Source organism: Mobula hypostoma (assembly GCF_963921235.1).
Source record: "Mobula hypostoma chromosome 13 unlocalized genomic scaffold, sMobHyp1.1 SUPER_13_unloc_1, whole genome shotgun sequence".
Taxonomy (NCBI): domain Eukaryota; kingdom Metazoa; phylum Chordata; class Chondrichthyes; order Myliobatiformes; family Myliobatidae; genus Mobula; species Mobula hypostoma.
In genome coordinates, this window is record NW_026948145.1 from 781,885 (window position 1) to 800,208 (window position 18,324).

Here is an 18,324-nt window from a genome sequence, read left to right on the forward strand (position 1 = left end):
GTGGACCAGTTCTATCTTTTATGACTAGTTTGAATGAGTAAGATTGTGATCACTGGTCCCAAAATGCCCACCCACCGATACTTCAGCCCCTTCCCCAGCCTTATTTACCAAGAGAAGGTCCAGTGTTGTCGTCTGTAGTAAAGGAAATTACATATTGTGCAAGGTTCAAGATCCATTTATTATTAAAGTATGTATGCAGTAGACAAACCTGAGATTTGGATGATTAGATGGTGGTGTGCTCGGACTCAATGGCTTCTACAGGGCCAAGCAGAGGTGCTATTGTCTTTTTTAAATTTGCTTTTTACGATCACAAGACCCTGCTGGTCATCAAGAATTTAACGTACTGCAGGCCTATCTCATCAGTGCGTTGCTCGTTGGCGTAGAAACTGAAGGAGCTGGTCTTGGTGCGGTCCGTGATGCTGCCTGCGACAGAGAGGTGCTGGTGCATGATGGCAATATGCAGTTGAAGAGAGAACGATCATCTTAGTCACTTTTATTGTGATTGCAAGACCCTGTTGGACATTGTCAATGTGCAATTCTGCAAGTCCAAATCATGTTTTTTGGCCAACGGCAGGGAAGGGCTGGTCCCACCACTCAGAAGAGAGATGTTGGAGTCGGTGGCTGCACTCGAGGGCCGGAGGCGGTGTGGCGTGGCATACCTGCTGCCCCCCAGTGCCTGCTCGGCAGAGGGTGATGTATTCAGCTGCAGATCGCAGCCACATTTCATGGGCTCGGGGATTTGGACTATATTTTTTGTCACTGTATGTTTGATGCTATCTTAAGTGTGCCTGGTCCCCGTGTATGACTGTTGGTGCTGTGTTTTGCAGCTTGGCTCGGAGTAATGCTAGTTTGTTTGGCTGTATTCATGGGTATTCATCTATGGATGAAAGACAATTACACTTGAACTTAATATTGCTTTGATAATCTTGTTTGAACACAGTATTATTGTCTCTGCCTCTTGTCCATGGATCCAGACCCCCACCACTTTTCCCACTACCTCTGCTTTCTTACCAGCCCCATCTCCAGCCACGTCCATCGGTCAGCCACACCCTTTGGACCTGACTAACTCGGTGTGTGTTGTATCTCTTCCATAATGTAGGTGGCTTTACAGCACACTGTGTTAAACGGCATTTGCTACTTCTCTGCACAGTTCCCGAGTTCCTCCTTCCACTCTTCCTGTCTGCTTTCCTGCTGCACCCTGCAGCCTACCTGCTTTCCCCTGCTTCTTGGGTTCGAGGACGTCCCTCTGGTTGTCCTGAGGTGAGTGACGAGGTCAGTCTTTACCTCAGGTAGGACAGCAGTGTGTGTCGGGATGGACAAGTGAGGAGACCTCTCCCATTGCTCACGTAGGACCCCTGTGTGCCCCTGGTCAACAGCTCCAGATTTCCAACTCCAGCCAACGCTTGCTGCGGTCGTGGGCAGGAGATTCCCAGGAGTCAGTGGGGATGTTGTGTCACTTCATCGAGACTTTAAACAGATTATCCAGTTGTTTCCTCTGTCAGCTTATTGATCTCTTCCCATGATGGAGGAGGCTTGTGAATTATGTTGTTTGTCCGATGGGACAGGATGAGGATGTTACTGGGGATGTCAGTCTGGGAGAAATCACTGATATTGGTTAAATGATCCTTTCAATGGATTGGGAGGGGTTTGTGGGAACAGTAGTAGTGTTGGATCTCTCCAGTACCTGGCAGTGCCCATTGTAGGTACCCAGGCCTCAGGAATGAAGAGGAGAGCAGACTTTCTACCCCTTATGTTTCCCCTCTGACATCCACCCCTTCCCCTCCTACATTCTGTTCTCAACCTCACTGTGTATTAAACCGCACCCACTTTGTCCCTGCCAAATCCTCCAGCTCCTGCTCTCCCTGTCCCCTCTTCCCCCGAACCCTAACTTCAGAACTGATCACCCTCCCAGCAGGACAAAACATGTGAACAACAGACACAGCCCCTCAGTCTGTCTCCGAGTCCCCACTGGTACAGGCATTCAGTCAGTCCCTCTCTGATTCCATTGGTACAGGCGTTCAGTCAGACTGTCTCCAGGTCTCCGTTGGTACAGGCGGTCAGTCAGACTGTCTCAAGGTCCCCATTGGTACAAGCGTTCAGTCAGACTGTCTCAAGGTCCCCATTGGTACAGGCGTTCAGTCAGACTGTCTCAAGGTCCCCATTGGTACAGGCGTTCAGTCAGACTGTCTCAAGGTCCCCATTGGTACAGGCGTTCAGTCAGACTGTCTCCAGGTCCCCATTGGTACAGGCGTTCAGTCAGTCCCTCTCTGATTCCATTGGTACATTCTTTAAGTGAGTCCCCACACCCAGGGATTGGAACGACTGCATGGTTTAGGGTGAGACTTCCCCTCCCTCAAGAGTCTGACTCCTTGCCATAGGACAGGGACAAAACCATACGTGTGTCCTCTGTGACACTGTTCGTACGCACAGCCATGCTGATTGCAGTACAGAAGATGGGCGAGCGTTGAGATCAAACCATGTCCCCCCCCCCACAATCACCTGTATGGAACTGAGGAGCGGGGTGGGGCTGAGATTTGACAATCACATGCAGACGCACAAACACACACACACATGAGTGTTCCTCAAACAGATTCGTTGGATATTGGAAATATGGAAAAGACCAAATATCAGTAGGAGGATCAATAGATTTTGATAGACAAACAGTGAGCGATTTCAGTCTTCATTTCATTTCATTGTAACTTCATGTCTGACCCGTGTCCTGGGAGTGTGTGATGGGACAGTGTAGAGGGAGTGTGTGATGGGACAGTGTAGAGGGAAGTGTGTGATGGGACAGTGTAGGGGAAGTGTGTGATGGGACGGTGTAGAGGGAGTGTGTGTTGGACAGTGTAGGGGGAGTGTGTGATGGGACAGTGTAGAGGGAGTGTGTGTTGGACAGTGTAGAGGGAGTGTGTGATGGGACAGTGTAGGGGAAGTGTGTGTTGGACAGTGTAGGGGGAGTGTGTGATGGGACAGTGTAGAGGGAGTGTGTGATGGGACAGTGTAGAGGGAGTGTGTGTTGGACAGTGTAGGGGAAGTGTGTGATGTGACAGTGTAGAGGGAGTGTGCGATGGGACGGTGTAGGGGAAGTGTGTGATGGGACAGTGTAGGGGGAGTGTGTGATGGGACTGTGTAGGGGAAGTGTGTGATGGGACAGTGTAGGGGGAGTGTGTGATGGGACAGTGTAGGGGAAGTGTGTGATGGGACAGTGTAGGGGGAGTGTGTGATGGGACTGTGTAGGGAAGTGTGTGATGGGACGGTGTAGAGGGCGTGTGTGATGGGACGGTGTAGAGGGAGTGTGTGATGGGACAGTGTAGAGGGAGTATGTGATGGGACAGTGTAGGGGAAGTGTGTGTTGGACAGTGTAGGGGGAGTGTGTGATGGGACAGTGTAGAGGGAGTGTGTGTTGGACAGTGTAGGGGGAGTGTGTGATGGGACAGTGTAGAGGGAGTGTGCGATGGGACGGTGTAGGGGAAGTGTGCGATGGGACAGTGTAGAGGGAGTGTGTGATGGGACAGTGTAGGGGGAGTGTGTGATGGGACAGTGTAGAGGGAGTGTGTGATGTGACAGTGTAGGGGAAGTGTGTGATGGGACAGTGTAGGGGGAGTGTGTGATGGGACAGTGTAGAGGGAGTGTGCGATGGGACGGTGTAGAGGGAGTGTGTGAATGGACAGTGTAGAGGGAGTGTGTGTTGGACAGTGTAGGGAAGTGTGTGATGGGACAGTGTAGAGGGAGTGTGTGATGGGACAGTGTAGAGGGAGTGTGTGATGGGACAGTGTAGAGGGAGTGTGTGAATGGACAGTGTAGAGGGAGTGTGTGTTGGACAGTGTAGGGAAGTGTGTGATGGGACGGTGTAGAGGGAGTGTGTGATGGGACAGTGTAGGGGGAGTGTGTGATGGGACAGTGTAGAGGGAGTGTGTGATGGGACAGTGTAGAGGGAGTGTGCGATGGGACGGTGTAGGGGTAGTGTGTGATGGGACAGTGTAGGGGGAGTGTGTGATGGGACAGTGTAGAGGGAGTGTGCGATGGGACGGTGTAGGGGAAGTGTGTGATGGACAGTGTAGGGGGAGTGTGTGATGGGACAGTGTAGAGGGAGTGTGTGATGTGACAGTGTAGGGGAAGTGTGTGATGGGACAGTGTAGGGGGAGTGTGTGATGGGACAGTGTAGAGGGAGTGTGCGATGGGACGGTGTAGAGGGAGTGTGTGAATGGACAGTGCAGAGGGAGTGTGTGTTGGACAGTGTAGGGAAGTGTGTGATGGGACGGTGTAGAGGGAGTGTGTGATGGGGCGGTGTAGAGGGAGTGTGTGTTGGACAGTGTAGAGGGAGTGTGTGATGGAATGATCGAGGGGGAGTATGTGATGTGACAGTGTAGGGGAGTGTGTGGTGGGATGATCTAGGGGTAGTGTGTGATGGGACCGTGTATGGGATCTCTGAGCCTATCCTTTCCCCCTGCTGCAGCTCCCCCTGACACATAGTGCCGTGCTGTGTGGTCTCCTTTCCATATTGCAAGCCTTCACTTGTCTCCCTGCTTCGTCTGTGCAGACCACCCTTCTCGACACCCAGCCCACGCCGCAGGAGACAGAGCAGAACTGCCAGGATCCCGTCTGCCAGCTTCCTGAGGTGGGGCGCCCTGTGGGGAGAGGAACTGGAACCAGTGTGAGGACAGCGCTGAGGTCCTGTGTGGGGACAGGGGGGGGTTCCTGACTGGGGAAACAGGTGAGGTCCTCTGTAGGAATAGGGGTGGGCTGTTCTTGTGGGGAGAGTGTGGACTGCTGGCTAGAAGCATGGGTGTGTTCTGGTTTTGGGACAGGAGTGATGTCTGGTCTGGGGACTGTAATGGAATCCAGTTTGGAGACTGAGGTTACGTCCGGTCTGGGGACAGAGGTGGGATCTGGTTTGGGGGCAGGAGTAATGCCCTGTCTGGGGACTGTAATGACTTCCAGTTTGGGGACAGAGGTGTGTTCTGGTTTGGGGGCAGGAGTGATGCCCGGTCTGGAGACTGTAATGACTTCCAGTTTGGGAACAGAGGTGGGGTCTGGTTTGGGGGCAGAGCTGGTGTCCAGTTTGGAGACAGGGGTGGTGTCCAGTCTGGGGACAGGGAAGGGATCTGGTCTCAGGACAGGGCGAGGTTCTGGTCTGGCTTTCCCTGCTGGAGCCCTTGCCACCCCTCGCACTTCCTCCCCCTGCATCCTCCTCCTGTGTAGGTAGTAGGAGTAGGTGATGCGGACTGTCCTCCTCAAGCCCAGTTTGTACACCATCAGCCTCAGCTCCTCGGACAGAGGTGCACAGGTGAGTGCCTGCAGCACCTCCCTGTGGGAGCTCCAGCCCGAGTAGTGAAGTGCCACTCCACCTGCTTCAACCAGGCTGGGAAAGCCGCTGATCCGGCCCCGACCGTTCAACACAAAGCTTCCGTCCTCCCGCTGCAGCACCAGGCAGGCCGACAGCTGGAATGGAGCTCTCCTGGGCTGTTGGCGCACCTTCAGGTTGGCTGCTCCCCGTGGGATCACCCCCACCTCGCTGTAGTTCATCCTGCAGCACGGAGAAAGAGGGTCAGGACCCGCCCACTCATGCCACTCCACTCCCCACCCTCTGGGACAGTCACTCGCTCCCCATATACCTTGGTAACAGACCGCAGAGGGAGAAAATGGCTTCTCGTAAGAGAAATACAACATTTAGGAAGGATGTAATCCATTGACAGTGAAGACGAGTACCAGGAAATGTAATGGGATCTGGACTGGTGGCGTAGCTGGGCAGAGGAATGGCAAATGCAGTTTAATTTTTATTTCATTGAGTTGCAGCACAGAACAGATCCTTCGGGCACTTTGAGCTGTGCCCAGCAATTCCCAATTCAACTCCAGCCTAATCATGGAACAATTTACAATGACCAAGTAACCTACAAACCCAAACGTCTTTGGACTGTGGGAGGAAATCGGAGCACCTGGAGAAAACCTATGTGATCTCGGGGATAGAGTACAAACACCTTGTGGGCAGTAGTGGGAATTGAAACTGGGATACTGGTACTATAAAGCGCTTTGCTGACCACTTCACCACCAGGCCACCCCACGGTAATTTAGTTCAGCTAATCGTGCACTCACAAGGCACGAAAGCACAAATCAAAGAAGCAAGGTCACCTGAACAGGAAGATAGTGAAAAAGGAAATGGGAACATTGGCCTTCATCAGTCAGTGTATGAGTACAGAAGGTAGCATATTATGTTGCCAGTGTCCAAGATGCTGGCAAAGTCATATTTGGGGTGTTCGGCAATGTTCTGCTTACTTTGATATAGGAAGCAAGCCATTCAGCTATAGATAAGGCATCCGTTAGTCTTGCGAGACTATGGACCTGCGCCTGGAAAGTCTTCACTCTCCAGGGCGCAGGCCTGGGCAAGGTTGTATGGAAGGACCGGCAGTTGCCTGTGCTGCAAGTCTCCCCTCTCCACTACACCCATGTTGTCCAAGGGAAGGGCATTAGGACCCATACAGCTTGGCACCAGTGTCGTCACAGAGCAATGTGTGATTAAGTACCTTGCTCAAGGACACAACACATTCCCTCGGCTGGGGCTCGAACTCACGACCTTCAGGTCGCTAGTCCAACGCCTTAACCACTTGGCCATGTGCCCACACCATTCAGCTATAAACGGTGCAAAAGAAACGCTTGCAAGAAATTGAGGGACTGAGTTACAGGGAGAGAGGAGACAGTCTGGACTGAGTTACAGTGAGACATTAGACAGACTGAATTCTGTTACAGAGAGATTTGACTGTCTGGTTCAGTTACAGGGAGAGAGGAGAGAGTCTGGACCGAATTACGGGGAGACATTAGACAGTCTGAACTGAGTTATAGGTAGAAATTGGACTGTCTAGACGGTGTTACAGGGAGAGAGGAGACGATCCGGATTGAGTTACAGGGAGAGATTAGACAGTTTGAGCATTTTTTCCTCCAACATGTAGAAACTGAATCCAGGGAACAAAATTTTAAAGCCAGAGTTGAAAGGTTTTATATGAAGCAGAGGGGATTTTTTTTCCACACAGCGGGTGGTGGATAAATAGAACCACCTGTCAGAGGAAGTGCTTCAAGCAGGCTCAGTATGTTAGATACATTGAAGGAATCTGTGCTCAGGGATTTGGATTACAAGAGTTATGAAGGAAATTGGATTAGCTGGACTATATATCTTGGTCAGCCTGAGTATGGATGGTCTGCAGGGCCGTTTATTGCTCTGCACATCTCTGATTTGATGATGGAGTTAATTGAATCGATTAGTCTGGTTGTTTCCCACCGCTCTCTCTCCTGGGACATCTTGCAATCACATTCTGAGGGTTAGATTAAGGCAGATGAAGGTGTCCAACTCATTAGTTGTCTATTGATCAGTAGAGGACATGGTGAGTTTACCAGGAGCAATATGGTGAAAAGGAGTAGTGAGAAGGGTCAGGAAATCAAAGATCTGAGAGTGGAAACGGAGAGATGGTGAAGAAGCGCCCAAAGGGAATATGACGTTATTGTGCACCATGGTAGGTTATAGGTCAGAGCATTGGTCATCTGTTTGGAGGTCAGATGAAGGGTCAAGAGATCAACAGCTGAAAGGCTGAAGGGCTGCCCAGTTAGCGGGTTCAAGAATCAAGAGTGGGGGGAGGGGATGAGCTAGAGAAGGAAAATTGAAGAGTCAATGACCAAAATTTTTGTGAGGTTCCAGGGTCAAAGGTCAAGAGAGTTGTAGGTTTGATGGGTAGGGGGTTGGGGTTTGGCAGGAAGAAATTCATCAGCATTGGGATCTAAGGCAGCGGTGGTCATCATTTTGATGGAGTGAGGGGCATAGGTCCTTAGTGGGTCAGTATTTTAAAAGGTAGGGTTCAGAGGTTGAGGGGCAGGTCATGGGAAGGTTGTGCAGTTAGCTTAGAGTTCAATAAAAGAGTGTGGAGGTTGCAGAACAAGGTTCAGAAGGTCAAGGGGCAGAGCTTGTATACAGAAAGAGGGTTTGGAGATGCAAGGGCAGGGTTCAGAGGTGAAGTTGCAGGGTTCACTCACACTCTCCTATGGTAGTGATGGACCACCCTCTTGCAGTTTCCTTCAAGACCCCCGCACACACCACAAGAGCTGTAGCGCTTCCTGGAGCCAATCAGCCCATCACAGCCGGTCTTCACACACTGGCTGCGCACACACACAGCATTGCTGTGTGGGAAACATGATGTCCCATCCTTCACCTGCACGGAGTTGGGGCAAAGAGCAAAGGTCAGCCTTGGGTTACGTAGTGAGCAGAGGTCAGTCTTGGAGTCACACAGCCTCGAGGTCCTGCAGAGGGCAGGCATGAAGTTACACACAGAAGTGAGGTTAGTTGTGATGTCGCAAAGACAGGAGTGGGAATCCATGGGTTCATTTGCAGGGCGAGAGGTCAGTGTTTGGACTAAGGGACCGGGTCACTGAGGATCAGACACCCAGGCCACCCAGCGTGACCCGCATATGTTGTGAAATTTGTTCTCTTTGCAGCAACAGTAGAACACAATACATAATAATAGAAAAACACCATGAATTACCTTCAGTATATATGATGGTTAAATTAAATAAGTAGTGCAAAAATAAAAATCAAAAAGTGATGTGGTCATGTTCATGGGTTCAAAATCCATTCAGAGGGGAAGAAGCTGTTCCTGAAACATTGTATGCGTGTCTCGGGCTCCTGTACCACCTCCTTGATGGAAACAATGAGAACATAGCATGTCCTGGATGATTTCAGTCCTTAATGATGGGTGTTGCCTTTTTGAGACACTGCTCCTTGAAGATGTCGTGGATACTACGGAGCCTCGTGCCCATGATGGAGCTGACTGAGTTCACAGCTCTCTGCAGTTTGTTGTGATCCTGTGCAGTAGGCCTCACTCCCCTCACCCTATACCAGACTGTGACGCAGCCGGTTAGGGTGCTCTCCACAGTACATCTGTAGAAATCTCTGAATGTCTTTGGTGACAAACCAAATCTCCTCAAACTCCCAATGAAATATAGTCACTGTTGGACCTTCATTATAGCTTCATCGATATGTTGGGCCCAGGATATATCCCCAGGAACTTGAAATTCCTCACTCTTTCCATTTCTGATCCCTCTGAGAGGACCAGTGTGTGTTCCCTCGTCTTACCCTTTTGGAAGTCCACAATTACTTCTTTGGTCTTACTGACGTTGAGTGCAAGGTTGTTGTGACACCACTCAGCTAGGTGATATATCTCACTCCTGTGCGCCCTCTCATCACCATCTGAAATAGTTGTATTGTCAGCAAATTTGTAGATGGCATCTGGGATTTTAGCCGTGCCTAGCCACACAATCATGGGTGGAGAGAGAGCTGAGCAAGCACCCCAGGGTGTGCCCTGAGATTGTCAGCGAGGTGGAGATGTTATTTCCGACCTGCACAAAAGTTGAGGAACCAGTTAAGGAAGGAGGTGCAGAGGGCCAGGGTCTGGAGCTTTTTGATCACAGCTGTAGAAAAAACTGTTGGGGTCACCCAAGGGGGCATCAGCAGGAAGTCGCTGGGGGGGGGGGTGAAGCCAGAAGGAGGTGCTTGTTGACTCTGCTTTGGTGCTACATTGACCCAGTGTTGATGTGTCTTGACCCAATGTAGACGCGTTCCTCTGGGAAGGTAGAGGGAGCTTGTGTGGGCCCTCTGAATAGAAGTCTGGATGGGACTGGGAGGTGGCGGTAGGGGGGTCTCAATGGGGAGAGGTATGGAGAGGTTTAGACAAACCTTGACAGAGAAGACGTTGACACGAGATGTCCCCTTCAGCAGGCAGTTGAGTTTGCAGAGGTCAGCCCAGCGGATGCCATGGTAGTAAGGCTCCCATTCCAGCAGCGTCCCCTCCGGCGACAGCCCGTTCCTCTCCTCACACTGCTCCTGACGGAAGCTCAGGCCTGTCGGCAACAGGGCATCTCCCATTAGGAACATGCCACCTGGCCGCGGAGCGGATGGCGAGGGGAGGGGAGGGGAGGGTAAGGGCGGAGGACTGGGCCCAAGAAAGGGTGGACGTGGCCTTAGCCGCAGGGAACAACGGAGGGGATCAGATGGGAAAGGGCAATGAGGCAGCATGGAGGAGTTGAGGTGGAGGCTGGGGGTGACTGGACTGTGCAGGATGGGTGCAGTTCAGGACGATCACATACAGACTGCAAGGGAATGGTACGCAGACACAGTGGGCATAGCCCCTGCTTCTCAGCTGTAGAGTCTTGGGTGTTGCCTTGGGTGCTATCTTGGGTGTTGTCTTGGGTGCTGCTTTGGGTGCTGCCTGTGTGGTGTCTTGGGTGTTGTCTTGGGTGCTGCCTGTGTGCTGCCTTGGGTGCTGCCTGTGTGCTGTCTTGGGTGCTGCTTTGGGTGCTGCCTGTGTGGTGTCTTGGGTGTTGTCTTGGGTGCTGCCTGTGTGCTGCCTTGGGTGTTGTCTTGGGTGCTGCCTGGGTGCTGTCTTGGGTGTTGTCTTGGGTGCTGCTTTGGGTGCTGCCAGTGTGGTGTCTTGGGTGCTGCTTTGGGTGCTGCCTGTGTGGTGTCTTGGGTGTTGTCTTGGGTGCTGCCTGGGTGCTGTCTTGGGTGTTGTCTTGGGTGCTGTGTTGGGTGCTGTCTTGGGTGTTGTCTTGGGTGCTGCTTTGGGTGCTGCCTGTGTGCTGTCTTGGGTGCTGCTTTGGGTGCTGCCTGTGTGGTGTCTTGGGTGTTGTCTTGGGTGCTGCCTGTGTGCTGCCTTGGGTGCTGCCTGGGTGCTGTCTTGGGTGCTGTCTTGGGTGCTGCTTTGGGTGCTGCCTGTGTGGTGTCTTGGGTGTTGTCTTGGGTGCTGCCTGTGTGCTGCCTTGGGTGCTGCTTTGGGTGCTGCCTGTGTGCTGCCTTGGGTGCTGCCTGTGTGCTGTCTTGGGTGCTGCTTTGGGTGCTGCCTGTGTGGTGTCTTGGGTGCTGCCTGTGTGCTGCCTTGGGTGCTGCCTGTGTGGTGTCTTGGGTGTTGTCTTGGGTGCTGCCTGTGTGCTGCCTTGGGTGCTGCCTGGGTGCTGTCTTGGGTGTTGTCTTGGGTGCTGTGTTGGGTGCTGTCTTGGGTGTTGTCTTGGGTGCTGCTTTGGGTGCTGCCTGTGTGCTGTCTTGGGTGCTGCTTTGGGTGCTGCCTGTGTGGTGTCTTGGGTGTTGTCTTGGGTGCTGCCTGTGTGCTGCCTTGGGTGCTGCCTGGGTGCTGTCTTGGGTGCTGTCTTGGGTGCTGCTTTGGGTGCTGCCTGTGTGGTGTCTTGGGTGTTGTCTTGGGTGCTGCCTGTGTGCTGCCTTGGGTGCTGCTTTGGGTGCTGCCTGTGTGCTGCCTTGGGTGCTGCCTGTGTGCTGTCTTGGGTGCTGCCTGTGTGCTGCCTTGGGTGCTGCCTGTGTGCTGCCTTGGGTGCTGCCTGGGTGCTGTCTTGGGTGCTGCCTTGGGTGCTATCTTGGGTGCTGCCTGTGTGCTGCCTTGGGTGTTGTCTTGGGTGCTGCCTGTGTGCTGCCTTGGGTGCTGCCTGTGTGCTGCCTGTGTGCTGCCTTGGGTGCTGCCTGGGTGCTGTCTTGGGTGTTGTCTTGGGTGCTGTGTTGGGTGCTGCCTGTGTGGGTTTTCCACCTTCTCCCTGATTGCTCCATTTTGCTCCATGTCCAGAGATGTGCAGTTTGGTAAATTGGTTCATTACGTATTTGAGGAACCCCCACTGCTGAGCGTGAGCCAGGCTGACGAGGCGGACAATGAGGACACGTCAGAGGAGGAGGAGGAGGTAGTTCAAAGTAAATTTATTATAAAAGTATGTCTATATCACTATATACAACCCTAAGGTTCATTCTCAATAAAGCTAAGGATCACAATAGGGTACCACAGGCACGTAGTGGTTAGTGTGATGCTATCACAATTAGGGGCGTACTGGAGTTCGGAGTTAAATTCTGGCAGGAGTTTGTATACGTCCTCCCCGTGGAACGTCTGGGTTTTCCCCGTGTGCTCTGGTTTCTTCCCACAGTCCTAAGACGTACGGGATAGGTTCATTGATCATTGTAGATTGCCCAGTGATTAGGTTAGGGTTAATTGAGTTTGTCAGGGGTTGCTGGGGTGGTGTGTCTCAAAGGGTGCTGTATTGTGAAATAAAGAAATAAAATCCATGAAAGACCACACCTAGCAGGACAGACAAACAACCAGTGTGCAAAAGACAGTAACCATGCAAATACAAAGGAAATAATACTACAAATAATTAACACCTGTCTCAGAGATAGAGACCTCTTCCAGAAACAGAAGGGTTCCTTGTGGCAATACAGGATGTGTTTAACAGAACAAATGATCGAAAATACGTAATAAAATAACACATTCAAGATGGTGAGTGTATAAAATACCGAGAGAAACGAGAACCAATCCAACACATTGCAGGATCCTGTAGCAGTTTAGCTCAATCTGATGACTTACAGAGGCACAATCAAGTGGCAAATGTCATTCACCAAAATTTTGTTTTAAAATACAAACTCATAAAAAAACACCATACCTTGCTATAAATACAAGCCTGATCCAGTTTTAGAGTTAGAGTCCTACAAATTATATTACCACCGATCCATTATTACAGATAGGACAATCCATAGTGACTGTCTGGATATTATAATACAGGATAAACAAGCAAGAACAACTTATTTAATAGATAAAGCTATTCCAAACACACATAACTTATAGAAATTACTAAATGAAGAATCAGAAATATGCTGAATTCAAGGATTCAAAGTACATTTATTATCAAAGTATGTGTGCCCTCTACAACCCTGAGATTTCTCTTCCCACAGACAGCCACGAAACAAAGAATCACCACGGAACCCGTTCAAAGGAAAACATCAATCCCCAGCGTGCAAACAAAGAACAAATTGCACAGACAGCAAAATAATGAGCAAAAAAAACACAGAACATAAAACATCAAACCACAAAATCAACAAAACATTCAACTTCAGCTCAGTTCAATTCAATCTAGTGCCGGTCGCAGAACCAATCACTCGATCAACATCGCACAACATAACAACAAAAAATGGAAACACATAAACTGTGCAAGTCCAATCCACAAACCTCATTGATTAAACCTTGCCCAAGACCCAAGACTCTTAACACCATCCTTCAGCAGCAAGCGAGAGGGACAGAGAGAGACTGATCGAAGGCAACACCTTCCTCTGGTAGCAGTGAGCAAAGCGAGAAAAGAGGCAATTGAAAGACTATGGAACATGGACAAGGTATACATTGCCCCAGTAGTAATATCTACAAATGGCAGCAACCCAAAGTCACTACACAGCAATATCTACGTAAATCTCCAGAAGCCACAATATGAGACACCACTAGAATAGTCTGAAAGATCCTAGCAATTGAGAAATGAGTGTTCTTGGCTATTCCTGTACCTCAGGTTTTATCACCTTGAGAGGAGAAAAAGTAAAAATACAATAATAATAATAATAATAATAATAAATAAATAAACAATAAATATTGAGAACATGAGATGGGGTGCTTGAATGTGAGTGTTGAGTTTGTGGAAACAGTTCAGTGATAGGGCGAGTGAAGTTGAGTGCTTATCCCCTTTGGGTTCAAGAGCCTGATGGTTGAGGGGGAATAACCATTCCTGAACCTGGTGGAGTGGGTCCTGAGGCTCCTATACCTTCTTTCTGGTAGCAGCAGTGAGAAGAGTGCACGGCCTGGATGGTCGGAGTCCTTGATGATGGATATTGTTTTTTGCAACTGTGCTCTGTATAGATGTGTTCAATGGAGGGGAAGGCTTTACCCAGGATGGACTGGGCGACATCCAATACTTTTTGAAGGTGTTTCCATACCAGACCATGATGCATCCAGTCAGTACACTCTCCACCACACATCTATAGAAATATGTAAAAGTTTTAGATGTCAAGCCAAATCTTCACAAACTGGGAAGGAAGTAGAGGCACTGCCACACTTCCAAATTGCTCTTATATGCTGGAGCCAGGACAGATTGTTTAACAGGAATTTAAAGTAACTGACCCTCTCCACCTCTGAACCACTGATGGGCTCATGGACCTCTGATTCCTCCTGAAGTCAATAATCAGCTCCTTGGTCTTGCTGACATTGAGTGAGAATATGTTATTGTGGCTCTGCTCAGCTAGATTCTCAATCTCCCTCCCAGACGCTGATTTGTCAGCACCTTTGACTCGGCCAAAAACAGAAGTGTCGTCAACAGGAGCTGTGCTTAGCCGTACAGTCATAGGTAGTGGAGAAGGTGAGTGAGGGAAATTCAAATTGGTTCATTATGGTCATAAGAAGAAAAATACAGTGTAAAATCTGTTTTGCATACTGTTCAAAGAGGTTAATTTATCAAACAGTGCATTGAAGTGGGACAGGGTAAAACAATAATAGTGTAATAGAATGGGGCAATGGGCAATGAGCTGGGTGATGCTAATGGGCAGTGAGGCAGGTGATGTCAATGGGTAATGAAACAGGTGAAGGATGCCAGTGGGCAGTGAGGTGGGTGGAGGAGATGCCAGTGGGCAGTGAGGCAGGTGAAGGATGCCAATGGCCTGGGCAGTGGAAGATGCAGCAGGAAGTAACAATCAACGAGGGATCCTGATACAAGAGGGTTGGTGCTGCCACTGTCCCTGGGTGTAGACCTACCACCATTGTCTGGACAATCTTTCAGGTTACACGACTGGAACATCTCCCGCTTCCCAAGACAGAACTTGCCAAAATTAGCAGGAACAGGATTGTCACAATGGCGCCGTGAGAATTGGACCCCACCCCCACAGGAGCGAGAGCAAGATCCCCAAGGACCCCAGGAACCCCATCTCCCATCCACTGGAGTCTGAAAAACAGCAACAGACAGAGGGTTCAGTCATAAAGTGAAGCTCCCTCTACACCATCCCAAAACACACTACATCTACACTGTCCCATCTCACACTCCCTCTACACCATCCCAAAACACACTACATCTACACTGTCCCATCTCACACTCCCTCTACACCATCCCAAAACACGCTACATCTACACTGTCCCATCTCACACTCCCTCTACACCATCCCAAAACACGCTACATCTACACTGTCCCATCTCACACTACATCTACACTGTCCCATCTCACACTACATCTACACTGTCCCATCTCACACTCCCTCTACACCATCCCAAAACACACTACATCTACACTGTCCCATCTCACACTCCCTCTACACCATCCCAAAACACGCTACATCTACACTGTCCCATCTCACACTCCCTCTACACCATCCCAAAACACGCTACATCTACACTGTCCCATCTCACACTCCCTCTACACCATCCCAAAACACGCTACATCTACACTGTCCCATCTCACACTACATCTACACTGTCCCATCTCACACTACATCTACACTGTCCCATCTCACACTCCCTCTACACCATCCCAAAACACACTACATCTACACTGTCCCATCTCACACTCCCTCTACACCATCCCAAAACACGCTACATCTACACTGTCCCATCTCACACTCCCTCTACACCATCCCAAAACACGCTACATCTACACTGTCCCATCTCACACTCCCTCTACACCATCCCAAAACACGCTACATCTACACTGTCCCATCTCACACTACATCTACACTGTCCCATCTCACACTCCCTCTACACCATCCCAAAACACACTACATCTACACTGTCCCATCTCACACTCCCTCTACACCATCCCAAAACACGCTACATCTACACTGTCCCATCTCACACTACATCTACACTGTCCCATCAAACACATCTACACTGTCCCATCAAACACATCTACACTGGCCCATCACACACTCCCTCTACACCATCCCAAAACACACTACATCTACACTGTCCCATCTCACACTCCCTCTACACCATCCCAAAACACGCTACATCTAGACTGTCCCATCTCACACTACATCTACACTGTCCCATCAAACACATCTACACTGGCCCATCACACACTCCCTCTACACCATCCCAAAACACACTACATCTACACTGTCCCATCTCACACTACATCTACACTGTCCCATCAAACACATCTACACTGGCCCATCACACACTCCCTCTACACCATCCCAAAACACGCTACATCTACACTGGCCCATCACACACGACATCGACACTGTCCCATCAAACACTCCCTCTACACCATCCCAAAACACACTACATCTACACTGGCCCATCACACACTCCCTCTACACCATTCCATCACACACTCCCTCCACACCATCCCATCACACACTCCCTCTACACCATCCCATTACACACTACATCTACACTGTCCCATCACACACTACATCTACACTGTCCCATCACAAACTCCCTCTACACTGTCCCATCACACACTCCATCTACACTGTCCCATCACACACTCCCTCTACACTGTCCCATCACACATTCCCCCTACACTGTACCATCACACACTCCCCTACACTGTCCAATCACACAATCCCCTACACTGTCACATCACACACTCCCTCTACACTGTCACATCACACACTCCCTCTACACTGTCCCATCACACACTACATCTACACAGTCCATCACACACTCCCTCTACACCGTCCCATGACACACTCCCCCTACACTGTCCAATCACACATTCCCTCTACGCAGTCCATCACACACTCCCTCTACACTGTCCAATCACACACTCCCTCTACACCATCCCATCACACACTCCCTCTACACCGTCCATCACACACTCTCTCTACACTGTCCATCACACACTCCCTCTACACTGTCCCATCACACACTCCCCCTGCACCGTCCCATCACACACTCCCTCTACACTGTCCTATCACACATTATATCTACACTGGCCCATCACACACTCCCCTACACCGTCCCATCACACACGCCCTCTACACTGTCTCATCACACACTACTTCAACACTGTCCCATCACACACTCCCTCTACACAGTCCCATCACATACTACATCTACACTGACCCAACACACTCTCGCCCTACACTGTCCCATCACACACTCCCTCTACACCATCCCATCACAGACTCCCTCTACACTGTCCCATCACACACACCCTCTACACTGTCCCATCACACACTCCAACGACACTGTCCCATCACACAATCCAACTACACTGTCCCATCACACACTCCCTCTACACCATCGCATCACACACTCGATCTGCACCATCCCATTACACACTCCATCTACACCATTCCATTACACACTCCCCCTACACTGTCCCATCACGCACTCCCTTTACACTGTCCATTACACACTCCCTCTATACAGTCCATCACACACTCCCTCTACACCATCCCATCACACACACCCTCTACACTGTCCCATCACATACTCCCTCTACACTGGCCCATCACACACTCCCTCTACACTGTCCCATCACACACTCCCCTACACCGTCCCAGCACACACTCCGTCTACACTGTCCCATCACACACTCCCTCTACACTGTCCCATCACACACTACATCTGCACAGTCCATCACACACTCCCTCTACACCGTCCCATCACACACTCCCTCTACAATGTCCCAACACACTCTCCCCCTACACTGTCCATCACACACTCCCTCTACACCGTCACATCACACACTCCGTCTACACTGTTCCATCACACACTCCCCTACACTGTTCCATCACACACTCCCCCTACACCATTCCATCACACACTTCCCCTACACTGTCCCATCACACACTCCTCCTATATTGTCATTCACACACTCCCTTTACACTGTCCATCACACACTCCCTCTATACAATCCATCACACACGCCCTCTACACTGTCCCATCACACACTCCCTGTACACTGTTTCATCACACACTATATCTACACCAGCCCATCACACACTCCCTCTACACTCTGCCATCACACACTCCCTCTACACTCTGCCATCACACACTCCCTTTAAACTGTCCATCACACACTGCCTCTACACTGTCACATTACACACTATATCTACACTGGCCCATCACACACTCCCTCTACACTGTCCCATCACACACTCCCCCTACACGGTCCGATCACACACTCCCTCTACACTGTCTCATCACACACTACTTCTACACTGTCCCATCACACACTCCCTCTACACCATCCATCACACACTCCCTCTACACCATCCCAGCACACACTCCCCATACACTGTCCCATCATGCACTCCCTCTACACTGTCCCATCACACACTACATCTACACAGTCCATCACACACTCCCTCTACACCGTCCCATGACACACTCCTTCTACACTGTCCAATCACACACTCCCTCTACGCAGTCCATCACACACTCCCTCTACACTGTCCAATCACACACTCCCTCTACACCATCCTATCACACACTCCCTCTACACCGTCCATCACACACTCCCTCTACACTGTCAATCACACACGCC

At 50.4% G+C, this 18,324-nt stretch overlaps 1 protein-coding gene across 1 annotated transcript in view; it reads right to left on the reverse strand.

The window, feature by feature from the left end:
• Positions 1-307: 307 nt before the first annotated feature.
• The window catches only part of LOC134341274 (A disintegrin and metalloproteinase with thrombospondin motifs 5-like), a 48,232-nt gene continuing 30,215 nt past the window's right edge, over positions 308-18,324 (reverse strand). The window contains exons 5-10 of the mRNA XM_063039137.1: positions 14,592-14,775; positions 9,713-9,876; positions 8,017-8,192; positions 4,864-5,527; positions 1,210-1,255; positions 308-423 (exon numbers count right to left, since the gene is read on the reverse strand). Coding sequence (XP_062895207.1) covers positions 308-423; positions 1,210-1,255; positions 4,864-5,527; positions 8,017-8,192; positions 9,713-9,876; positions 14,592-14,775 — 1,350 coding nt within the window. The remainder of the gene's footprint in view (positions 424-1,209; positions 1,256-4,863; positions 5,528-8,016; positions 8,193-9,712; positions 9,877-14,591; positions 14,776-18,324) is intronic.